Raw genomic sequence first — 27,121 nt, 5'->3', positions numbered from 1 at the left:
GTGCCACTGCGCACCAGCCTGTATGACAGAGTAACATTCCATCTCAAAAAAGAAAAAAAAGCTATCTCATGATGATAGCAAAGGCTATAAATGAGCAGTGTTTACTATTAACTCTATGCCCTAACTGCCTTTAAGTTTCAGAACTACCTGAAACTGAGGTGGATCAAGAGACTGTATAATAAAAGGGGTATCAAGCTAACAGCTGGTTTCATTGATATTTCTCATTTTAAAATGTTACCCATTTTCAGCCAATAAAAGTAACCAATTCCATCATCAAATAAATTACAAAACAACTTTAGTCCTTGATAAAATGTACAAACATAAGTAAGTGCAGGGTCAGGAAAAGGGGAATAAAGTTAATGCTGATTTTTAAAATGGCTATCTAGAATCATCAGTTCAGTGTGCAAGGCTTTATAAAATAATTAAATATATTTAATTATATATATATTTATAATTAAATATTCTCAAGAATATTTACCTCAAGTAGATGGCCAGTCAGAGGTCTCCACAGAATTTCTATTCGGTGCATATTAACTAAACCAGTTTCTAACAATTTGGCAACAGCAAAAAGAGATGGTTCCTAGGGAGAAAATATATTGATATTATAAGGAAAATTTTGAGTAATTAAGACTATGAATAAAACTGAGAATAAAGAGCATGATTGAAATTAAAACGATTAGTTAGTATACAGTTAATAAATACAACAAAACCTTGGTTATCAAAGACAAACCTTCCTGCCAACCTTAAATATCCAGAATAGCTCCTAATTTGAAAATTTGGTTAGGAGGAGAATGTTTTAATGGGGAAGGCATGAGAATCCAAAAATTATACTAGACACATAGAATGGCTGGTCTTCTGACCAGAAGAAAAGAAGCATTCTTATCAGAAAAGTCTTAAAATGACCAGGCTTTATGTGTGAATGTCAAGAAGTAGGGGAAAAAAGGGACAACAGAGACAAAGAAACAGAAAAATGAAATCAAGAGTACAGCAGAGATCAGGCTGTCAGTCCAGATACTAACAGAACAGTAGAGGACACGAAGACAAAACAGTTTTCTATAGTCCCTGACATTATCAATAATCAGAAAGGGAACTAGGGTACACTATATATGGCTAAACAGGAGTACTTGGTCCATTTGTTACAAGAATGGTTTAAGAAAAGATCAAAGGGCAGTTATCTCTAATCAAATCTTAATGAAGGTGATAAAACATGTTTAAATGCAAATTCAGCTGATGAAACCCATGAGTATTTTCTGGTGGATGGGTGTAGTATTTCAAACAGAGATAATGTATTTAAAAAAAGACAACTGAATAAAAAAGCAAAAATTAACTCCAGATGGATTAAAGATTTAAACATAAGACCTAACACTATAAAAACACTAGAAGAAAACCTAGGCAATACCATTCAGGACTTAGGCATAGGCAAGGACTTCATGACTAAAACACCAAAAGCAATGGCAACAAAAGCCAAAACAGACAAACGGGATCTAATTAAACTCCAGAGCTTCTGCACAGCAAAAGAAACTATCATTAGAGTGAACCGGCAACCAACAGAATGGGAAAAAATTTTTGCAATCTACCCATCTGACAAAGGGCAAATACCCAAAATCTCCAAAGAACTTAAACAAATTTACAAGAAAAATACAAACAACCCCACCAAAAAGTAGGCAAAGGATATGAACAGACACTTCTCAAAAGAAGACATTTATGCAGCCAACAAACATTGAAAAAATGCTCATCATCACTGGTCATTAGAGAAATGCAAATCAAAACCACATTGAGCGAGAATGGCAATCATTAAAAATTCTGGAGACAACAGATGCTGGAGAGGGTGTGGAAAAATAGGAATACTTTTACACTGTTGGTGGGAGTGTAAATTAGTTCAACCATAGTGGAAGACAGTGAGGCGATTCCTCAGGGATCTAGAACTAGAAATACCATTTGACCCAGCAATACCATTACTGGGTATATACCCAAAGGATTATAAATCCTTCAATTATAAAGCCATATGCACACGTATGTTTGCAATAGCAAAGACTTGGAACCAACCCAAATGCCCATCAAAGATAGACTGGGTAAAGAAAATGTGGCACATATACACCAAGGACTACTATGCAGCCATAAAAAAGGATGAGTTCATGTCCTTGTCAAGGACATGGATAAAGATGGAAACCATCATTCTCAGCAAACTGACACAAGAACAGAAAATCAAACACCACATGTTCTTACTCATAACTGGGTGTTGAACAATGAGAACACATGGACACAGGGAGGGGAACATCACACACCGGGGCCAGTTGGGGGATGGGGGAGCTAAGGGAGGGATAACAGGGGTGGGGGGATTGGGGAGGGATAACAGGAGAAATACCTAATGTAGATGATGGGAGGATGGATGCAGCAAACCACCATGGCATGTGTATACCTACGTAACAATCCTGCACAATCCGCACATGTACCCCAGAACTTAAAGTAAAATAAATAGATAAAAAATAAAGAGAATAATTTAATTTTTAAAGAAAAGATTTCTTACGATTCTATATTCTTAACATTTTTACAGTGCTGACAAAAATCTAACAGGGAAATATGTGATAATATCTTCCTTTCTAGCAGAAGCCAGTGAACCAATTATATTGGGGTTTCAAGACGAATATGGTCAGGTTGACCCTTCCTGCATGTGATGTGGCAGACACCCTAAAAATTTTGGTGGTAGAAAAATTCATGATTCTAGGGAGAATATGGTATAGTGGTTAAGATGATGTCTGTGAAGTTTTAACCGTCTGAGATCCCATCTCAACTCTACTGCTTAATAGCTATATAACCTTGGGTAACCTATGTACCTCTACTGAAAGTTTTTATTTTTTAAACCTAAAAAATGAAGATAATAATAACATAGAAAACTATCTAATTTTAGAACATGCCTGGCATATAAGTTCCCCTAAATATTGCCTAATATTACTTCTTTATTCCTCTTCTTCCTCTTACTTATTTTAACTACGATATACCCAGGAATCATGTAAAAGAATGTACGGGTGTCCAAAGCTCATGCCTGAAGATTCTTATTCAAAAACCTAGAATGTGGTCCTGGCATTTGTATTTTTTAAAAAACTGCATAGCTGATTCTGATGCACACTAAAAGTAAGCAAAGTATTTAGGAACAGAGCTTTAGAATGAGGCATAAGTGGGTTCAAATCCAAGCTCTTCCGATAACTAAGTATGTAACCTCAGGCAGGTCACTTAAGCTATTTTTCATATTTTCATCTGTAAAAAGGGAATATTACCACTAAATCTCACACAGTTGTTTTAAATGATAAAATAATATGTTAGTGCTTGGCATACAGTAAACAGTGAAGAACAGATGCTTTAATATTTTTATTGTTATACTGTGCTTGTTAACGTTAACTATAAAAGTATCATCTACATTATCTTCTAAGAAAGAATTTGCAAGCTTTATCTTTTTTTTGAGACAGAGTTTCACTCTGTTGCAGAGGCTGGAGTGCACTGGCGCAATCTTGGCTCACAGCAACCTGTACCTCCCAGATTCAAGCGATTCTTGTGTCTCAGTCACAAGAACAGTTGGGATTACAGGCGTGCACCACCACGCCAGGCTAATTTTTGTACTTTTAGTAGAGAAGGGGTTACCCATGTTGGCCAGGCTGGTTGCAAACTCCTGGCCTCAGGTGATCCACCCACCTCAACCTCCCAAAGTGCTGGGATTATAGACATGAGCCACCGCGCAAGCCTGCAAGTTTTATCTCAAATTATTTCCACAACACATTGACATAAATTCCTGAAATGAGGATCAAAAACAAGATGCTGGTCACTTTAAAGCCACACCTAAAGACCACTGATCTACATCTTTAATCCCTAGAATATTTAAGTCACTCAGAACAGTCGCTATAGATGAACATTCTTTTTTCAATTATGTAGAAACTTTTCCACTAATTTTAGTATCTGCATATTTACAGTAATTTTTATAAATAGCATAACTGAAAAAACTTTTTATAGCCTCCATCTAAAAATATTTTGTAAGGTTTATGCTGAATACTTTTCTAAAGTTTATACTTGAATTTTTTATAAAGCTTTCATCTGCATTCCATATTTACTTTACAAAATTAAATCCTAAAATGGAGACATGTAAATCTATTTTCAAAGACATTATCTCCATTTTACTCAGTGTATCCATTTTCTCAACAATTGTTCTGCCCAAGCCTTCCTTAAAGATCATTATCTGTTCCTACCACTCTCTGAAACTGTACTATTGAAGGTTAAAAATAAACTATTGATCATCAAATCTCCTACTTTTTTCTCATAGGTCATGATTTCTCATATTTTCTTTTGATTTCCATTAACCTGCACTTTCCTATCTAAATCCTACCCATCTTTCAATATACATCTCCAATCACATGAATTCATCTTGATTAACCTTAATTCATCTTAATAAAAATATATACCAATAACATCTTATATAACAAGGAACTGAAAATGCAGAGAATAAGTCTCATGTCATTTAATATCTATATTATTTATTGAGACTGTCATACCATCGTAATTGACACTTAACTATGAACCAAGTAGCTTATATGCTCTTTGAAGGTAGAAACCTCCTATTTCTTTATATGTCCCAGCAGTGTCATGTACACAGTAAGCATACTGTGCTTGTTAAATAAATACATAAATTCTGAAAACGTTACCATATAAGCTTGCTTAGATTTCTCTTTTTTTTTGGAGATGGAGTCTTGCTCTGTCACCCAGGGTGGAGTACAGTAGCGTGATCTCAGCTCACTGCAACCTTCACTTCCTGGGTTCAAGTGATTCTCCTGCCTCAGCCTCCCAAGAAGCTGGGATTACAGGCGTGTGCCACTACACCCAACTAATTTATGTATTTTTAGTAGAGACCAGGTTTCACCATGTTGGTTGGGCTGGTTTCGAACTCCTGACCTCATGATCTGCCCGTGTTCGCCTTTCAAACTGCTGGGATTACAGGCGAGAGCCACTGTGTGCGGACACTTGCTTAGATTTCATTAAGGTACTTTATTATTTACTGCTTGCAAATTCCTGGCCTCAGGTGAACCGCCCACCTCAACCTCCCAAAATGCTGGGATTACAGGCATGAGCCATCATTAAGAGCAGGTTAATGGAAATCAAAAGAAAAATATTAGAAGAAATCATGACCTATGATAAAAAAGTAGGAGATATGACGATAAATAATTTATCTTTAACCTTGAATAGTGCAATTTCAGAGTGGTAGGAACAGATACGATTTTTAAGGAAGGCTTGGGCAGAACACTTATTAACAAAATGGATACACTGAGTAAAACAGAGATAATTTCTTCTGAAAATAGATTTAATAAAATATTATAGTTTTATGTTAAGAATTAATCTCAAATATGCAGAATTATTAAAAATATCAATAAATTTATTGCTTCATTATATATTACCCTTGCCTTGATTTAAAGCAAACTATAATACATACTTTCAAACACCTGCATGTTTATATGATTATCTAGCTATGTACTATAATATATGAAACTATGCCCTAATGAGACTTTCTTCACCAATATTTAAATGAGTCACAAAAGCCAAGATCACAAGCCACAGTATACAGAATTACACTTAAGGACTAGGCAGACAGCATAATTTTTGAATGCTACAGTTAGATGTTAAACAAATTACAGTTTTTAATAATATTTTTGGTTATTTTCACTTATTTGTGAATAGTCAAACTATATTAATATTAAAATGTAGAAAGCATTTTCTTTTAAATAATTATTTATAAGATATAAATAAACCCAACTGTTCCTGTGCTTTCCAAGTATAATAGAAAGTTATATTTTTAGTAGTACAGAAAGAAATGTTCTTGAATGTTAATATTCAAAAGTACTGTTTTATTCATTTAATCAATGAACAAACAAAAATTTTAATTTTCAAGATAAGGAGAATTACTACCTTTAGAAAGAAATTATTAGCTCCTTACTTTCCATCCCAATGAAGGCAAAGGAAACTAAGACAAATATTCTCTAATTTAAATCTATTATTACCCCAATCATAAATTATAATTACAAGTATTATCATGACATTTTATATAACCTATAAAACTGTATTATATTATTCTATAAAAATATTTTTAAATGTTGAGTATATAAGAGAAATAAACACAACTTAAAATCATGACATATTTAGACATATCACAAGCCAAATCATGACCTTTTTACTCTCCCTTCAACAAATAACCATAAATGGTAAAAACCCAACAGAGTATGGTTAGCATACAAGCTGAATGTTAGTCCTACTAGTAAAACACTAAGATCATAATGGATATACATCTTATATAACTAATGTATCATATTTAAAACAGAAAGGTAGAATATCACACCTTATTATTTCCGTAGGCCATATCCATTGCTTCTAGAGACAAGGAGCAAAGCGCATTTATTAAATGATGCAGTGATACGTCATCAAGATACCTAAAAAGAAAATGAAGAAATAAGAAATCCCAATCTAAAATATATGACTCATAACAATGTTTTTGTCAACTAAAAAAACTGACTCTTACTGGGAGCTTTCAAACAATCTTGAAAGTATATTGGAAATCACTGGTAAATCGGTCATCACTGCTGTTGTTAGAACCTAAGAGAAGAATAAAATTAAATGTAACATATGACACTTTGGGATGCACTAATTGGGTAAGAAGGACTAGAGCTTACTGTACTGGGTCCTTCTACAGCTCTCCCAGGTTTCAAGGCACCGCCACTACTAGGCTTTAATCCCAGAATCCATACAAGATGCTGTAAAATAAAAATTAAAAAATAAAAATGAAGTTTACAAAAGTATAAAAATTCTAATAATTAAAATTAAAATCAGTAGTAACTTCTAGTAACCAAAATTAAAATCAGTAGGTTTCTAAAACCTATAACCAAAATCAGTAATTAACATACGTGTAAAATAATTAATTATATTAAACATAGGCAGCACAGCTTAGGCCATTATGAGAAGCATTCTACTACTTCCTACAATATGAGTCACATCTTCTTCCCTTTCTAACTTCTCTTTTTTCATATCTATTCTCTCTATTTCATATCTATCTCTTTATTCATATCTATTCCTTAGGACTGTCCAAAACATCAACAGGCATTGATTAGTCTAATTGTTAGCAATTACATATAAAAACAACACTGATCTCTGACCCAGACACTATTACACACCTGAAGAGTTGCCAAGACAAGTTGCCATGATGTTCCAAGAACAGCCCCATGGCAATGTGCCAAGTTAAGTAGAGTCCTCATACACTGGATATTTTTGGAAGTCAGCTGTATGCAAAAAAGGATACATTTTCAAGAATTATGTATGCTTAAAAATTAAAAGCTTATAAAGTAGCACTAATATATTAAAAGATTTTTTAAATACAAAATTAAGAAAAAGGTTTGGATGATTTTATAAGGAAGAATTCATTTGATTAAAAGTTGTATTATCATATTAGTTACAATAATGTCAATTGCATAAACTAGTTTCTTCTAAATATACAATCCAGGTAAAAGGAAGTAAATAAATTTAATGATACATTTTGGCACACACAAAGATAGGTATGACACGTTTCCTTGACATCTAATTGATAACCAAGAAAACAACAAGTACATTACCATTACTGTCCCTTGAGGCTGGACTGCTAAAGGTTGACCCACTGCCACAACTTGCTGGTGAGATTCACTTGATGGACTTATCATCATAACACTTTGGCCCTGAACAGAATATGCTAGAACACAAAGGAAAGACTCAATAATTAAAATGTATTTTTTATATTGCATTTAAAGTAATACTATATTTTGATTAAACCAAGTTTAGCCATACACTTATTTAAATATCAGTAATACCTAATACCTATATGCAAATATTTAAAAAACTAAGGAGAGGCTGGGTACAGTGGCTGACGTCTGTAATCCTGGCCATTTTAGGAGGCCAAGGCAGACAGATCACTTGAGGTCAGGAGTTCAAGACCAGCCTGGCCAACATGGTGAAACTCTGACTCTAATAAAAATACATAAATTAACCAGGTATGGTGATGCACTTCTGTAGTCTCAGCTACTCGGGAGGCTGAGGGAGAAGAAGTGCCTGAATTCAGGAGGCAGTGGTTGCAGTGAGCCAAGATTGTGCTACTGTACTCCAGGCGGGGTGACAGAGGAGACTACGTCTCAAAAACAAAAAACAAAAAACACACAAAAACCTCATGAGGTACAAAAACCAAGACAAGTTAAGCAAATATTAAGTAATTTTCTAGATAACATAAAATTATATAACTTTGGTAACTTCTTCATAAGCAATACAGAACTAGAAAACATTAAGTATTTTAAACATGTATCCCTGGTATACTTTTTAAGTTAGAGATCAATGCATTTTCAGTTTGAAAACTGAATATTAGCCTGTAATACAGTTACTTGGGAGGCTGAGACAGGACCGCTTTAGCCCAGTTCAAGATCAGCCTGGGCAATACAGTGAGATCCTGTCTCATTAAAAAACATATATAAGGGGGGATGGAGGCAGCAAACCACCATGGCATGTGTATACCTATGTAATAATCCTGCAATATCTGCACATATACCCCAGAACTTAAAGTATAACAAAAAAAAATTTTAACTCCCCTCCAAAAATATATATATATAAACCCTGAATATTACATTGAAATTTGTATTATATGTAACAAACAAGTATTTTCAAAGAATTCAACAAGAAAATAGATTTTTGAATGTTGGTTTAACCTAAGTTGTTGAAAACATTATTATTCTACTAGTTCCATTAAAAAAAAAAAATCACCATTTCAACAGTATCCCATAGTTTACAAAGGACTTTTTAACTTATTTTACCCCAGCAACTGTTGTTTAAAATTCGTATTACAAGTTGAGTATCCCTTATCCAAAATGCTTAGGATCACAACTGTTTCAGATTTCAGATTTGTTCAGATTTTGGAATATGTATATTATATATACACTTATGTATTTATTTGCATATTTGCAAATACTTATATTTGCATTTTATACCTATTCACATTATATACTTATCCAATGAGCATTTCCTTTGTCATGTTGGTGCTCAACAAGTTTTGGATTTTGGAGCATTTTAGATTCTGAATTTTTGGATATCCCAACCCCACCCCATATTTTTTAAGAGCTCAGGGACATTAATTTCTCCAAGGTCACAGAGTCAGTACATGGAAAAGCAGACTTAAACTCAGAATGTCTATAATCTTCTGTCTATACCATAACATAGAGAGAATCTATCCCATTACATAGAGAGAATTTTGAGTGAGCCTGTCTTACATTTGTTGGAAAGTGTAGCTGCAGTGGTAGTATTTAATACAGTAAGAGCATAATGAGGAGGCAGGGAACCTTTGCATATTGCAGTTATAAAGGCATCTCTTGAAGTTACAAGGCCCAGTCTTCCACAAAGAGCAGCCATAGTCAGTTCAGCTTTTAAAATATTCTCAGTGGCAGCTTCATCTGTGCTGAAAATAAAGTATTTTATTTAATCTGATAAACGTATTTTTAATTATATTGTAAAGCATAACATGGAATCAAGTATTCAGTGAAGTTTGAAGAAAATCTATTCAAAAGTATTGTCAAAATATTACCAATACACTGAAGAAGAAATTTTAATCTATTAACATAACCTAAAAAGTTGAACTGGGTAAAAGCAATGTATAATACATTATTTATTACTGAAGACAAGGACTATGAACATAAAGACTTAGCTTAAAATACCAAGCATTTTGAAATAAGTAAATTTCTAAATCCTAAAGCAAAACAACAAAGAAATTAAATATAATCATTGCAAAAAGAGTTCTAAGTCTTGAAATGAAAAAGGCATTCTGTAATTTTAGGATTGTATTTTCCATTAAAACATCCAACAATTCTGGTGGCTTGGGGCAGGGCAAGGAAAGGATGAGGAAGGGGGAAGAGAGAAAAAGAATAATGTTTCACACATAAAAAAACTAATATTAGAAAATAATTCTGGCCAGGCACAATGACTCATGCCTGTAACCCTAGTACTTTAGGAAGCCGAGGTGGGGGGATCACCCGAGGTCAGTAGATTGAGACCAGCCTGGCCAACATGGTGAAACCCCGTCTCTACTAAAAATATAAAAATTAGCCAGGCGTGGTGGCAGGCACCTGTAATCCCAGCTACTCGGGAGGCTGAGGCAGGAGAATTGCTTGAAGCCGGGAGGCGGAGGTTGCAGTGAGCCAAGATTGTGCCACTGCACTCCAGCCTGGGGGACAAGAGCGAGACTTCATCTCAAAAAAAAAAAAAAGGAGAAGAAGAAAAGAAAATAATTATAGGGACAAATTTAAGTAAATCATTTTAATGTTTTTTTTTTTTGACTGACACAGTGCAATATAAAACTTACAAAGACTTAATACCTGGCATCCAGAAGGAGTGAGAGTGCAGCAAGAAGACCACACCAGCAGGCATTCACCATTTCTTCCCAAACAGCCCTACTAACTTAAAGGAAAAAAAATACAATATTGAATTATAATTATAGATAGCACAATATTTATTAATATGTCAAATTCTAAAACTTTCCTGGATAATATGTCAAATATTCCATCAGCTTAATTATTAAATACTAATATTCAGTATTTAAAAATTTAAAAGAATCAAAACTCAGAAGCCATAATATAGTTTCAGACTTGAAGAAGTCTTAAAAATAAGTTGTTTTAAAATATCTACGGTAAGATCTTTCTGTGCACAAGTTAATTGGTATGTGTATGTATATATATATTATTTATATGTATATTTTGGAGCTGAGTCTTGCTCTGTCACCCAGGCTGGAGTGCAGTGGTGTGATCTCAGCTCACTGCAACCTCCGCCTCCCAGGTTCAAGTGATTCTCCTGACTTAGCCTCCTAAGTAGTTGGGATTATCGGCATGCATCACCAGGCTGGCTAATTTTTGTATTTTTAGTAGAGATGTGGTTTCACCATGTTGGTCAGGCTGGTTTTGATCTGCTAACCTCATGATACACCTGCCTTGGCCTCCCAAAATGCTGGGATTACACACGTGAGCCACTGCGCTCGGCCCTTTTTTTTTTTTTTTAAGAGACAGGGTCTTGTTGTGTTACCCAGACTGGAATAGACCCCCTGGGCTCAATCAATCCTCCTGCCTCAGCCTCCCAAGCAGCTGGCATTATAGGCACATGCCACAATGCCCAGCTGATACCCTTCCCTTTCCCTTCCCGAACTTCAAGCAAACTTTCTTGGCCTGTGTAACCAATTGGAGTAAGGGCAGGGTGCAGTGTAACAAACTGGCTCAGCCAGAAGACTGATTACATATGTTGAGAATCAAGCAAATAAGTACATACACTGAGCAAAATGTGAGCAGGTTCCACACTGTTGGAGAGGGGAATTACAAAGACAGAAAGTTAAAAATAAACCTTGTGGTACTGAACTGGAACTGAAGAAACTAGTCTGATGTCATGGTAATTCAACGTACATAGAGAAACAGACATTTTAGAAATGTAGAGAGATGTGTGCTTGTGTGTGTGTATGTGGATATGTATTTCCTATCCAAGTAGCAAAAAGGATACCTACTATCCCTGTGTTCATTTCAATACTATTGTACACTAAAAGGAACCAGGGTTTCCTGGAGAAATGACTGATACCTGGGCTGGACAAGAATCATCCGAGATCAGCCTAGAACATCTTGTTCTATCAAAGAGTAAGGAAGTGCTCAGAGAATTTCAAAAGGGCATGGGACATGTCCAAAGGACACAGGGGCCATCTTGAAAGAGGTCCCATTGGCCATGTTGGGAACAATCTGAGCATCAAACCAAATAATAGTAGTCAAATACTGTAATCCTTTGAATAAAATAGAAATCCAGGAATCTATACTAATATAAGTGAACAAATTTTTAAAAATAAATGCAGAAGGGAAAGCACTCTTTTGTAGCAGCAATCTGAAAGTATTTTTCCAAAAGTTATTAATTAAGTGTACACTGAAGAAACCAGGCCGACATTGTATTAACCACCTGATAGAACCAAGCATCTCCAATAATGACACAAATTGATATTGTAGTATGCTTCCTAATACAGTGATACAGTAAGTACAGCACAGCAACATTTCTGTGCCAGTCCTGTCAAAAATGAATAAACTGAATTTAATTATGAAGGAACACAACACAAACTCAAACTGACTGACTTGTACTCACGAAAAGTCAAGGTCACATAAAACAAGGAAGAACTACAAAACTGTTCCAAGTTGAGATATGGCAACTAAATTCAACACATGAAAGGACATCACTAGTGCAACTGGTAACATCTGAATGATATCTGGAAGATAATATTGATGTTAAATTTCTGATGGTGATTTTACTATGATACACAGGAGACTGTCCGTATTTTGAGAAAATACACACTGATGCATTAAAGGGTAGTAATATGGCATCATGTCTGCAATTTATTCTCTAAATAAGGTCAGAAAAAAGTATAGTCATATGTACATAATTCAAGAAAACGGTAAGGTAAATGTGGAAAAGTGGTTAACACTTGAGAAATAAGCGTGAAAGACTTATAGAAAGTATAATTTTTGCAAATTTTCTGTAAATTCAAAATTATTTCCAATAGAATTTGGACTCCAATAAAAATACAGACTCATACCAATTTCCTTATCCATTTGGTCTGATGCGGACTGTAAATCCTGCTGTTCTGATGACTGTGTTGGTGAAGAAGCTTCTTCAGTGGTGGTTTGATATTCTGTTTCAACCTCTCCTAACTCTCCTTCAATCATACTTGTGATTCCACGAACAAGGTCTAGCAAACAATGGAATGCCACAGACATGGCATAACCTTCAGGTATAGTTGGAGGCTCAACTTTGTCCAACATTTCTAAGCTGAAATTATGAAAAAGATAGAATAGTAATGAGAAGCCACAGTAAAAAAATACATAAAACTCTGTCTACAATTTATGGACTATAGAAATTAAAATTAACAGAATAGCAAAAATAAAGGGACATTATCAAGTTTGTTTCATTTAGGGGAGGGATCTCTTCATGGTATTTTAATAACCTGAATAGAAAAATTAAGGCCTAACCACTGCCATAACTATTTTAATAATTTACTTCTTGTTTTCCCCTGAGTTACGCCAATGTTTTCATTAAATATTAGATATTAGAAAAATAAAGACTGACATATAAAATATACTGAGATAGATTATAAAACTTCTCAAACTCTGACTTGTACTTTAAAAATAAGATGCCATCAAATCAAATCACTCCTATGAAGAGTAAGATGCTTTTCACACCGTGAGATACCCAGCTCACCTATCATTTCAAATAGAATCTGACAACAAAGTGAGAATAGTGTGTCAAGTTCAAACTGCAGAGCAACTTTTTACCCCATAATTAGAAGAAAGTTTTCAGAAGGAAGGGCAATAAATCTGTTTTAAATCATGGCAGATAGTGAACTATGGTTCTAAATCTCTTAAAATTGATATCTGGCAAAATAATTCCCAGAAAAAATAATAATTCAATAGACAAAGAACTAATGATTCTGGAACAACTGGATATTCACATGAAGAAGAGTGATGTTGGACCCTATCTCACACCATATATAAAACTGACTCCAAAATGGATCAATGACCTAAATGTAAGAGCTAAAACTATAAAACTCTTAGAAGAAAACATAGGTAAAAATCTTCATGACCTCAGATGGGCAAAGGTTTGTTAGATATGACACCAAAAGCATAAGCAACAAAGGAAAAAATAGATAGATTCATCAAACTTAAAAACAATTGTACTTCAAAAAGCAGCAATCAAGAAAATGAAAAGATGCACAGAATTAAAGAAAACTTCTGCAAATCACATATCTGATAAGAGACAGGCTTCCAAAATATATAACTCTGAAAACTAATTAAGAAAAAGACAATCCAATTAAAAAGGAGCAACAGGCCAGGCGTGGTGCCTCATGCCTGTAATCTTGGCACTTTGGGAGGCTGAGGGGGGCTAATCATGAGGTCAGGAGATCAAGATCATTCTGGCTAAGACGGTGAAACCTCATCTCTACTAAAAATGGAAAAAAAAATTAGCTGGGTGTGGTGGCACACGTCTGTAGTCCCAGCTACTCAGGAGGCTGAGGCAGGAGAATCGCTTGAACCCAGGAGCTGGAGGTTGCAGTGAGCCAAGATCGTGCCACTGCACTCCAGCCTGGGCAAGAGAGACTGTCAAAAAAAAAAAAAAAAAAATGGAGCAACGAATCTGAATAGACATTTCTCCCAACATGACATATAAATGGCCAAGAAGCATACAAACAGATGCTTATCACCAGTCATTAGGAAATGCAAACCAAAGCACAGTACGGTATCATTTCATAACCACTGGGATGACTGCAATAAAAAAGATTAACAAGTATTGCTGAGGATGTGGAGATATTTGAACCCTCACACATTGTTGGTAGGAACATAAAATGGTACAGTTGCTTGGGAAACAGTTTGGCATTTCCTCAAAAATTTAAACACAGAGTAACCATATAAGCCAGCAATTCCACTACTAGTTGTATACCCAACAGAAATGAAAACACATATCTATGCAAAAACTTGTAGACAAATGCTCATAGCAGTATTATTCATAATAAACAAAAGTAAAAATAACCCAATATGCATCAATTGATGAAAAAAAGCTATTCCATACATTGGAATATTATTCAGACATATAAAGGAATAAAGTGTGAACACATGCTATAACACAGATGAACCTTCAAAACATTATGCTGATGTGGGAGCTAAAAAAGTGGATTTCATGAAGTTAGAAAGCAGAAGGGTGGTTTCCAGGGGCCAGGAAGGGTGGAGGTTTGGGGGTGAAGACAGGTTGACGAATAGGTACAAAAATACAGTTATACAGAAAGGAATAAAGTTTAGTATCTAACGGTTCAGTACGGTAACTACAGTTAACTATAATCTATTGCATATTTTAAAATAGCCGGAACACAATAATTCAAATGTTCCCAACATAAAGAAAAGATAAATGTTTGAGGTGATAAGACAATTACCCTGATTTGATCACTACACATTATATAAATGTATCAAAATATCACATATACCCTGGAAATATACATTTATTACATATCAATTAAAAAAATTATGTTGTGTCAAAGAAGCATTACACAAAAAGACATTTATTGTGTCATTCCAGTTATATGGAATATCTAGAATTGGCAAATCAATAGATGCAGAACTAGAAGGGGGATGTGGGAAATGATTGGAATGGTTATATGGTTTCTTTTAGGGGTGATAAAATTTTCTGGAATTAAGTAGTGAAATGGTTGTACAACTTTGCATATAATGCAACTATGAACTGTACACTATAAAAGGGTGAATTTCATGGCATATGAATTATCTCAAAAGTAAAATTGAAATTACTAAAGATTACAATAAAAAAGCTAACAAAATTTCCTACCTCAAATTCTTAAAGTTTGTGAATCATCAAGGTAGGTAATTAATAAAGAAATGCTAATTTAGAAAAATGTAAGAACATCTATATATAGTGATCATTCACTGAGCAAATACTCAGCCTAGGACTCTACTTTTTGAATATGTATTATCTCATTTAACTCCTCACAAAAACCCTAAGAGACATAGATAATAAAACTGAGGACTAAGATGACAGTTAATAATCAGCAGTTTTTTAACTCAAGTCTGACACTAAAGCCTAACACCAATGTGTCAACTCTTGAGGTTTTAAAAATTTATGTAATCATTAGAAATATATTTACATTATCGATCAAGAAATTTAAGCTCTAGAGCTGGAGGCCATTAGCAAACTAATGCAGGAACAGAAAACCAAATACTACATGTTCTCACTTATAAGTGCGGGCTAAATGACAAGAACTTATGAACACAAAGAAGGAAACACCAGACACTGGGTCTACTTGAAGCGGGAGGGTAGGAGGAAGGAAAGGAGCAGAAAAGGTAAATATTGAGTACTGGGCTTAACACCTGGGTGGTGAGATAATACATAAAACAAATACCCGTGACACATGCTTACCTATTTAACAAACCTTCACACGTACCCCCAAATGTAAAATAAAAGTTAAAAAAAAGAAAGAAACTTAAGCTCAAATGGGGAGATAGAGTTTATGGGTTTAATCTTTCCCAGGCCAGTTAGCCTTAGAGAGCCATGTCCTACATAAATCAGTGTTAAGCATCTCGTTAGATAAATTCCTGTTCTCAATGAATATGTGATCTATTGGGAAAATGTATCTAAAACATAAAATAATCCAAAACATTGGAAACTCCAATTCTCAAATTCTATGGCACAGACTTTAAGCACTATAACAGTTAACAGGTAATTTATACTTTTTATTTATACCATGAACCTAAAAGAAAACACATACTTTCTTACCTCACTGTTTCAGTGCCACTTTATTAAAATTACTGCATAAATTCCACTTTTAGATAAAGTGTAATTTATTTGTTTAAACATTTTAAACTTAAGGTTAAATTGCAAAAACTGTCTCAAGTCCAACTTTGAAAGGATCTAAAGTGTAATAAATATGAAAGAACATGCCACCAATATTGATGTCAAAACTACTTCTATCTATACATCACTTAAGTTTTCAAATTATACTCAGTCAATAAAAGAACAGAATGCACATCAAGATTTATACGTATGCCTTTAAAGAAAATAGTGAAATCATTTTATATTGAACCTCACAATGAATGAATAAAAGATACCAATTTAACAGTTAAGTTCCAATGTGAACATACTAACCCATGTAAAAAATAACACCCAATATTTTCTGGCTGTTTATTATTTCAGAATTAAGCAATTTCAGTATGTACAGCACTAAAAAAAATAAAAATAAAAAAAACTAAGCTTATATTCCTTTAGAGATTCAGTCCTAATGTTATCTTAAAGAGAGAAAATTAAGATCAAGTGAAATCAACTGCCATATTCAAAAATGACAGTATTAATAGCAGATCTAGTTAAAATCCAGCATAAATAAACAATTTGTTTGTTGGCTTTTACTAATAAATTTTAAAAAGCAGTTCTACAATCCAGTCAAGTATTTATTATGTTGTGGCTTGTTTCTTTTTTTTTTCCTTCCTCAAGCACACATCTTCACTCCTTCCCTTTATGTGTCTGCTCAGTATTATCTCCTCCAGGAGACCCTTTCTGTCCCCAACTTCACATTGGTCATTCTCTATCCCCTTAACTTACTTTTTCTTCAAATTAACCACTACCCAAGGTTATACTATATATTTACTTGTGTCTTTATTTATTTACTATCTCACTCACTGAAGTGTAAGCTCTATGAAGGCAAGAATTTTCTCCTGTGTAGGAAGTAGAAAAGTTCTTCTTCAAAGTTTCCTTTCTTGTGAAAGAATAAATCCTAAGTGTTAGAAATAATAGTTTGTTTTAAAGACTAAAGCCTTCTTGCTTTTTGCTAAAAACTCTTTCTTAAGCCTTATCCAGTGTAGCTATCAGACATGCTCACAGGAACGTAGTACATTCTACCTCCTTGTACTTTAACCAAGATATTTGTGTTATACATGCTCACAGACATGTAGTACATTCTATGTCCCTATACTTTAACCAAGATATTTATGTTATTACTTTTCTAAGTCCTTTTGCAAGCAACTTTCTGTCCCTTCCTTATTTGGACTTCCTGTTTTACTTCTGTTCTCCAATGCCTTTACCTAATCAAGAAAGTTTTAAGTTATTAGCTAACTGGGTTCAGTTTTAGATTGTGAGGTCTGGCTCCAACAAACGGAGATCAGACACAGCAGTAAAGATGACCCCAAATGCGTAAGGGATAAATATGTCTGCTTTTCCTTTGTTTGTTGCACTCTCGTGGCAAGACTGCTGATGAGTGTACCCTTTACAGAGAAAGTAAGTATTTCCCTGCTGAGAGATCCTTTGTCCCAGTGCTGACTTTTCTTTGCGGCACCGAAAATGTATACGTAGCATCCTGTGTTGGTTTTTGTTCAGGTTATAAAATGAGGTGAGAAGGTGAACTAGATAATTAATGTCTCCTTTCGTGCTAGATATCTGATTCTTTCACAACATAATTATCTAGTGTATTTGAGTCATTACCTTTTGTCCCAAGGCAAAGTCTGTAAAATACTAAGTAGTTTTAATATAAATGACTAAAAATAACAATGAATTTTAATTAAAACATTTTAGTTTTCTGTAACTCTATACTTTTAAAATTTTAGGCAAAATAAAGCTGCAAGGTAAAATATCACTAGGATGATACAATGCAGACTGACATACCATAGAAATTTAAGATTTAAACTAGTCAAAGATTCTGTTTCACTTCTATTTTAAGAGATAGAGTTTCGTGGTTACCCAGGCTGTACTCCAACTCCTGAGCTAAAATGATTCTCCTGCCTCAGCCTCCTGAGTCTGTTTCACATTAAGTCTTGATTTATATCATAAAGATTATTTTATTTTTAGACAGAATTTCACTCTGTCACCCAGGCTGGAATGCAGTGGCATGATATCAGGTTCAAGCGATTTTTGTGCCTCAGCCTCCCAAGTAGCTGAGATTAGAGATGCACAACACCAGCCCAGCTAATTTTTGTATTTTTAGTAGAGATGGGGTTTTACCATGTTGGCCAGGCTGGTCTTGAACTACTGACCTCAAGTGATTTGCCCATATCAGCTTCCCAAAGTGCTGGGATTACAAGGATGAGTCACCATACATGGCTAAGGATTTTTTTTTTTTTTTTTTTTTTTGAGACAGAGTTTTGCTCTTGTCGCCCAGGCTGGAGTGCAATAGTGCAATTCAGCTCACCACAACCTCCACCTCCCGGGTTCAAGTGTTTCTCCTGTCTCAGCCTTCTGAATAGCTGGGATTAAAGGCATGTGCCACCACGCCCGGCTAATTTTTTGTATTGTTAGTAGGGACAGGGCTTCTCCATGTTAGTCAGGCTGGTCTCCAACTCCCGACCACAGGTGATCTGGCCGCCTTGGCCTCCCAAAGTGCTGGGATTACAGGCATGAGCCACCACATTTAATTATACATACCAATTACTCAAAATATATCTGTGACTGCCTCACAGTAACTGCAGCAAGGTTAAATACATGTAGTATTGACTGCCTTATTTCTGTAAGTACTGTATTTCATTAAAACTTTTAAAAAATCAGTAATACATCACTGAGTACGCACTTGTTAAATTGAAATGGCTAGGGCCAGGTGCGGTGGCTCACGCCTGTAATCCCAGCACTTTGGGAGGCCGAGGCGGGTGGATCACGAGGTCAAGAGATCGATTCCTGGTCAACATGGTGAAACCCCGTCTCTACTAAAAATACAAAAACTTAGCTGGGCACGGTGGCGCGTGCCTGTAATCCCAGCTACTCAGGAGGCTGAGGCAGGAGAATTGCCTGAACTCAGGAGGCGGAGGTTGCGGTGAGCCGAGATCGCGCCATTGCACTCCAGCCTGGGTAACAAGAGCGAAACTCCGTCTCCAAAAAAAAAAAAATAAATTGAAATGGCTAATGAAAAACAATTTAAAAATAACAGATATGGAATCCATTAAGCACTTTTAATTTCCATGTGTTAGTATGATTAGCTAAGCACTTAAAATACTTTCTTTTGCTGCTAAAATTTCCATATGTTAGTATGATTAGCTAAGCACTTAAAATAACTTTTCTTACACATAGAATTCTGAAAATGAGATATATCACTACTTCTATTGTATAGATGAGAGAAATGAGGTAAAAAGAAAAAAAAAGATTAATTTTTTGTAAGTAACTCAGCTAATATGAGAAGACCTAAGCCCAAGTGGTCTGAAACTAATTCATATACTTAAACCAAAAAGCTGTCTAGGAAAGCTAATAGGTCCATACGAAAAGAAATCACATTTTGTTTTATAATGCTGTTAGTCTACAAAGAGCACAAAAAAAAAAAAAAACAAATAAAATCCAGTCCTACATACAATTTTCAAAATACAACAAAAGAAAATGTGCTCTAAAATGCATCAGAAGTACTGAGTCTAAAATTTAAAATATTATACAGACAGAAGCATTTTAGGTTAAATATCATCCCCAACAATATCATTCCTTATAAAATAATGCTACTACTACTTACTAGGTGGCTTTAGCACTGCCTTGAACTGTGATTGTCAGAATAGGTATCCAGGTTCCCCTATATTCAAATGCTGGGAGCAAAGTAACACCTCCACCAATCCCCACCATTCCTGAGTTAGCTGGTGCTGAGACTGAGCCACCTAAATTATTGTTTCCTGTTAGAGAAGAAGCGAAAAAAAGGAAAGATACCAATTTACTACTTGACTACAAATCAGTAATATTCAAACACCTGGTAAATCTTCAAAAAAAAAAGTCTATACTATCAGAATGGGTAATACAGAAATAAATGAAATCAGTACTATTTTGTCTATTAGAGAGTCTTCCTATCTCCCTAAAATGCCATTTCCCTTTTTAAAATAAAAGCTACTAGAGGAAGTAAAAATACTGATAAATGTTTAGCATATCTTTCATTAGACCACTTTTTATCAGAAGTGGGAATAAAGTATAAAAAACCATCACTCAGTAAAAAGTAGAAGAAAAGAAGGTAAAAGGAAACAACGAACCATACAAATTCCCAAACAAACTTGAACCATGTTAACCCCTTTAGAGAGAGACTAAAGCTTCCTAAGGTGGTAACCATTTAGACTCTTTAAAGGGAGTCATAAAATAAAGATTCTTTTAAAAATGAAGACTAGCATCTAAACTTTTGTTCTTATGTAATTAGATAAACTGAAAGTATGTCAGAGAAAAAAACCTATTCTGGAAAGAAAGAAACACAACTGCTTCAGTGAGATTAGATTATTCTTTAAGTGTAATTATTTACTATCAACATATTTAGGTAACCTAAATTTCTCTACCACAGGATTTCTATATAATATCCTCTCAGAACAGTCAATACTGTAACTTATGGCAGAATATATGAAACAGAATTATGAATATGTTTTTACCAGCTTGGTTGCTTGTAGCAGGATTTCCAGTAGCGGGGACAAGAAACAAGGACTGTATAAAAGATCCCAGTGCATTTACAATATCACGAAAAACCTTGGTAGAATGCTGTTTCATATCATAGGACTGACAAAATGATCTGTAAAATAATTTAAAATGTTTCTTGGAAAAACATTGGAAGGTATTAAAAATTTTAAACCTTTTCATAACAAGTGATATTACTGTAAGAGTTACCATGCTATACTCAAAAACTCTTCATTACACCTAAGTGATTTTACTAATTTAGGACAAAGGTTCAGATTGAGGTCATGGGTTCTACAAATCATTTTGGCTATATTAAATTGGTAAATTCAGAATGATGTCTATCACTCACCACATGTGTCTACCTCACAGTTCTTTTCCACATCTATACCCACTACCCCTCCTTATCGATACTATTCTCCTTATAGATACTATTTTCCTCATAGATCCTATTTTCTTTGTTTAGAAATCACTAATACTGGGAATAAACACCAAAAGTGTTCCCACTAGTTTATTAACCTATTATAGGTTAGTTTACAAGTCAATAAACATTCACCTTTCTATTTAACAAACTATTGCAGAGGTTTTACCTTAATAGTTGAGGCTGCACACAAAATCTGTGTATTGATTCCACTGCAACAGCTCGTAGCCACTGTGGTTTATCTGCATCCAGAAATTTCACCAAAAGTGACAGAAATATCTCACATTCAGTTACCTAAAAATATATGATTTTTTAATATTATTTCTTTGAATCAAATACAAGAATTATAGACTGTGTTCTTATTTTTAACTTAGTGCTATGGACAAACCAATAAAATCTTTTAGACTAGAAATCAAACTCTTAATGAGGAGTGGAGAAACAGAGAAAGGAAAAGTAGTTGTATATGGAAATGTTAACAGTAAAAATAATCACAGTATTTCTCTAAATACATTCCTGAAAATACTAGTACTCTGCTAATACGGTTAATCCTTTATCCTTGCTCTTTAGAAAGCAGAGAGTATCATCATGCCATCTCCATTTCTAAAAACTGCCAGATAGCATGTACCACATGAACTGCTGACAGGATGCATGTTCTACTCTTCAGAACAGTTTTTCCATACTTTCTTTTGCTGCTAAGGAAACAAAGAGGCAAGCCAAAGGGTGCTTAGCATAAATTTTGTAGTAGAAAAATAAGGAGGAACCTACAGCAGTTGACAGATGTGACTCTTAGAACAGGGTCTGTACTGCTAATTAAGTATTAATTATCATTACTGTTGTTGTTAATATAGACCATTTTCTCAGCAGGCTCTTCAAAAATAAATAATGTTCAAGGCACACTGAAAGCATTATTCATTATATGTCTGATAGCTGAATGAATGAACAAACAAAAGCTAACCAGTTTATTCAAAGGTAAATGGATTGTTTTTGTTACTTATTAATTGATGATACAGCAAGACCTCTGGGAGGTAAAAATTAAGCTGACACAGTGATTACTAGGCCAAATTGATTCTTGCTACAAGGTGCAGCAAGTTACTGGATGTTTTAGCTGGGGTATCTCAAAATGAGTGAACCATAATGTGGGACAAGAAATTTGGGGAAATATAGTAGCCCTCAGGTTTTTAGCGCAAAGTCTTAGCTGTTAGTATTTTCTAATGTCTTTCAGTATCTGTAACTGGATGCTTAAAAGTAGGACATAATCATAATGACACAGGAGGAATAACCAAAAATATTATCACTTAGACTGCTAATGATTGGGAAGTATATGCAGAGGTTTAGCATTGCCCTAAACAAGTAAAGCTTAGTTTAAAAGAACCAGATAATAACTCAGGTGGCTCAGCTTCTTTATCCAGCAACCTTGCAGATTAAGGACAAGTGTGGTTGCCTTTTTTATAAATAAAGGGTGAAAATATCTACATCTTCCTGGGAAATCAAATGAGAAAAATGCAAGAAAAAACACCCTCTAAACATGATAAAGTGTCATGCAAATGAAGAGAGCATTATTTTTTTTTCTAAACAAAGTGACCCCTCTTCAGAGAAACAACTGAAGAAGAAAGAACCATGCTAGTGACTCATCGGACAACAGCTCTTTCTACTGGAGGGTTTTAATATTATTAAGTCCTTCAACAAATGCAACATCAGCTTTAGAGTGTAAGTGGCATATAAATGTGGTGGACGAATTTAAGGTTCATCAGCTAAGCTTTAAGGCAAGAATATAAAGGATCTCAGAAGCATCAAGTATATCCCAGCCAAAGGAATAATACTTTTATAAAACTTGCCTTGAAAAGTGTATCATTTTTTTCTCAATGACACAATGATTATAATACAAACCAATCATTTATCAAATTATGCTGGAGCCACTAAAATGTTGTGATTTGAGCCTCTTTCCTGAAGTCTGGAACCTTGTTCTCCTTTTGTTTCTTCTTGTCAAGTGTGAAAGTTTGAGCAGAGAACTAGTGTTGAGAGCACTGAACGGTTCAAGAGCCTCAATGGACAAAACCTACAGTCAATCTGTTAAGTCTTTCCCCCAAGAGGCTGCACTCATAAGGAAACAACAGGTTTTCCAATTAGCATTTATGGTGTAAATCCCACTTTTGTGACCCAGATACTTCACGAACTCCACTATACCAACATGAAGGGTAATGAATGTTTTTGAACTAGTTTTGGTACTAGATTATCATTTAGCTGTCAAGAAATATCTGATGGCTTAAGATGAATCAAAGTTACTAAGGTAGACATTCTAATCTCAATATCACAGAGTCTAATAAAGAATCCTGTACATAAGTGCTGGCTTGGGAGACAATGAAGAAAATCTGGCAGTACATTCATGCAGAAGTCCATTTTTTCAGGAGCTTGTCAGAGTTAACAACCTTGGAGCTAATGGATTTGTTACTGATAAGATCTTTTGTCTGTGAAGAAGTAGAAAATTAGTTTGGACAAGACAATTTAGCCTCATTCATTCCTTTCTAAAGCCAGTTTAAGTCAAGGGCAGAAAAGAGATATGCTAGCCTCTTTTTTTGAGACAGAATTTCACCCTGTCGCCCAGGCTGCAGTACAGTGGCTCAATCTTGACTCACTGCAACCTCCACCTCCTGGGTTCAAGTGATTCTCATCCCTCAGCCTTCTGAGAAGCTGGGATTACAAGTGTGTGCCACCATGACTGGCTAATTTTTGTATTTTTAGTAGAGCTGGGGTTTTGCCATGTTGGCCAGGATAGTCTCAAACTCCTGACTTCAAGTGATCACCCGCCTCAGCCTCCCAAAGTGCTGGAATTACAGGTGTGAGCCACGACACCTAGCCACTAGCCTCTTAATAATTTAGTTTCATAAATTCCTTAAGAGCACTTGCTTAAGGAAAGTTATCTGGGCACATATCCTAAGTGATTCAGAGAGCAGAAAAGCACCTACTTTGGATGACAGAAAGGGAAAAGAATATAGTATAGTAGCTAATATATCTCTACTACATGAATGAGAAATTCTAATTTCCTCTAGTCACTCTAGATGTATTAACAGAACTAATCTTTGAAGATTATCTTCACCCTTGAGCTACCTGATAGAGTGAGATAATCTGGTGAATACTGGGAAGCACACAATTCTCTAGGGTAGTCATTCCCAAAGTGCAGTCCCTATGCCCCTTAGGGGTCCCTGAGACAATTTCAGGTGGTCTGCAAGTTCAAACTTCTTTTCATAATAATATATTATTTGCCATTTTCAATGCACTGACATTTGTACTGATGATAGAAAAGCAACAGTGGGCAAAACAGCTGGTGCCTTGGCAGAAATCAAGGCAGTAACCCCAAACTATACTAGTGTCATTGGATTCTCCACTCCCACATAGGACTTTTTTTAAAAATTGGTTTCACTTAAGAACTGTAATAAATGGGCCAGGCGCAGTGGCTCACTCCTATAATCCTAGCACTTTGGGAGGTCGAGGCAGGCGGACCACTTGAGGTCAGGAGTTCAAAACCAGCCTGGCTAACATGGTGAAACCCTGTCTCTACTAAAAATATTTTTTAAATTAGCTGGGCATGGTAGCGGGCACCTGTAATCCCAGCTACTCGGGAGACTGAGGCAGGAGAATCAGTTGAACCTGGAAGGCAGAGGTTGCAGTGAGCTAAGACTGTGCCACTGCACTCTAGCCTGAGCAATGAGAGCAAAATTCTGTCTTAAAAAAACATATTAATTAAAAAAAAGAATAATCAAAACTAAAATTAAAATAAAATACAGATTGATTTTATTAAATGTGACCCCTAAAGTACATGTCTTTTTAATGTTCTGTGTGACAAAACAAGAAATACACATGAAACATTTTTGCTGTGTATCAAAGTACCATCATTGTTGGAAGAAAATCACAGCTGTGCAGTGAGCTAGTCTTTTTACCCTGTGGAATAACATTTTAACTGAAAAAGCAAACAGTAAATCATTATTATTTACACTTATGTATATATTGTCCAGTTTCTCAAAAATGAACAAAATAAGTCTGTCACTTTAGAGTAAACAACTGACAATGTTTGTTGCCAATAATAAAATTTAAGCTTTCAAGCAAAAATCAGATTACCTAAGACTCTTCTAATAAATGGTGGTGGTATTAACAAATGTAATATTCTGTACTGCACAAAGTGATAACATTTAGAATACACAACTAAAATACATGTTACAAAATCATGCATGGTTTAAAAGATCCATTTGAAGTTAAGATGAATGAAATGAATTTTACTGTAACACAGTATAAAAATGTTTCAGATAGATCCTAGACCTATAAGAGTCATTGGTCCCGTTTGTTACAGTATCAAAGAAGACTATCCACCATTATTATCTAAAAAGGCCATTCATATAATTCTGCCTTCCAACTACATGTCTTTATGAAGCCAGATTTTCATCATATGAGTCAACCCAAAAAACATATCGCAACAGAATGAAGACAAAAGATATGAGAATTCAGCTACCTATTACATTCAAGACATTTACATTTGGAAAATGTAATGTTTTTTCTTTAAAACATAATTATTTTTCATAAAAATACGTTAACATGTATAGGTTTAGTATCATTTCAGCTTTCATTCTTCATAAAGTAAATAATGACAGATCAAATACATAAAAGCTCCTATTTTTTTTTTTTTGAGACGGAGTTTCGCTCTTGTTACCCAGGCTGGAGTGCAATGGCGCGATCTCGGCTCACCGCAACCTCCGCCTCCTGGGTTCAGGCAATTCTCCTGCCTCAGCCTCCTGAGTAGCTGGGATTACAGGCATGCGCCACCATGCCCAGCTAATTTTTTGTATTTTTAGTAGAGACGGGGTTTCACCATGTTGACGAGGATGGTCACGATCTCTTGACCTCGTGATCCACCCGCCTCGGCCTCCCAAAGTGCTGGGATTACAGGCGTGAGCCACCGCGCCCGGCCTCAAAGCTCCTATTTTTTAATATAAAGAGGTCAGCATTTTCATAGGGCATTCAACATGATTTATTTATTTTGGGTCCTCGTCTCTCTGTCTTGGATCCCCAAGTGTCACTCCCTCCCAGCATTCCCCTCCTACCACCCACCCCCAGTATCATCAGCTGAGGTGATTTCAGGGACCAATAGGGACACAAAGGGCTGAGTGATTGGAACAGTGGTGTGCTGCCAGAGATGGCAGACAGCCAGGGCATACCCAGAACCTTTCTGCTCTGGAACGTTCTGTTACCTGCCAGAGTGTTCTGAATGGTAGCACCCCCTCTCCCACATGGTTATTTATTAAATGACCACTTCCTCTTGCAAAAAAAAAAAAAAATCAAAGAGTATAAAGCCGTCTTGAGACTAGAAAGTGAAAGAATTATTCCTCTAGTATTTCTTCTAGGAGATGTACCATTTCAGGTTTAAATAAAGAAAATACAGAGAAGTAAGAGAGAGGCATCTCACATCAACCATATATAGCTTACCCTACAACTACCAGGCCTCTAACTTTTGCCCTTGAAGAAACTGTAGAATGCCTGAATTTTTCTAAACTAATAAACATGTGCCAACGTAGCCAATTATAATACTGAGGAATTACTTTCTTATATGCATCTGAAAATCTCAACTTTGCAAACACAGTCCTAGAGTTCCTTATTGGGAACCAATGTTTCACCCCCACCAATTAAAGGGACAAAGGTCAAAATATGGACAATGGCACAGAAGCAGTACCAGAAACTTGC

At 35.2% G+C, this 27,121-nt stretch overlaps 1 protein-coding gene across 5 annotated transcripts in view; it reads right to left on the bottom strand.

Annotated features, from left to right (window-relative positions):
* The window catches only part of MON2 (MON2 homolog, regulator of endosome-to-Golgi trafficking), a 136,043-nt gene that overhangs the window by 53,771 nt on the left and 55,151 nt on the right, over positions 1–27,121 (bottom strand). For all 5 annotated transcript variants that reach the window (XM_064377288.1, XM_064377289.1, XM_064377292.1 and 2 more), the window contains 12 exons: positions 21,564–21,688; positions 20,955–21,091; positions 20,069–20,222; positions 12,638–12,870; positions 10,404–10,485; positions 9,306–9,490; positions 7,635–7,747; positions 7,200–7,304; positions 6,702–6,782; positions 6,551–6,624; positions 6,371–6,461; positions 479–580 (listed from right to left, as the gene is read on the bottom strand). In XM_064377288.1, the coding sequence (XP_064233358.1) occupies positions 479–580; positions 6,371–6,461; positions 6,551–6,624; positions 6,702–6,782; positions 7,200–7,304; positions 7,635–7,747; positions 9,306–9,490; positions 10,404–10,485; positions 12,638–12,870; positions 20,069–20,222; positions 20,955–21,091; positions 21,564–21,688 (1,482 nt within the window). The remainder of the gene's footprint in view (positions 1–478; positions 581–6,370; positions 6,462–6,550; positions 6,625–6,701; positions 6,783–7,199; positions 7,305–7,634; positions 7,748–9,305; positions 9,491–10,403; positions 10,486–12,637; positions 12,871–20,068; positions 20,223–20,954; positions 21,092–21,563; positions 21,689–27,121) is intronic.

This window comes from Aotus nancymaae, unplaced genomic scaffold, assembly GCF_030222135.1.
Source record: "Aotus nancymaae isolate 86718 unplaced genomic scaffold, 86718_ANA_hifiasm-v0.15.2.pri h1tg000016l, whole genome shotgun sequence".
In the NCBI taxonomy this organism is placed as follows: Eukaryota; Metazoa; Chordata; class Mammalia; order Primates; family Aotidae; genus Aotus; species Aotus nancymaae.
The sequence above is the reverse complement of the archived record's forward strand: the minus strand, read 5'-3'. Positions and strand labels throughout refer to the sequence as shown.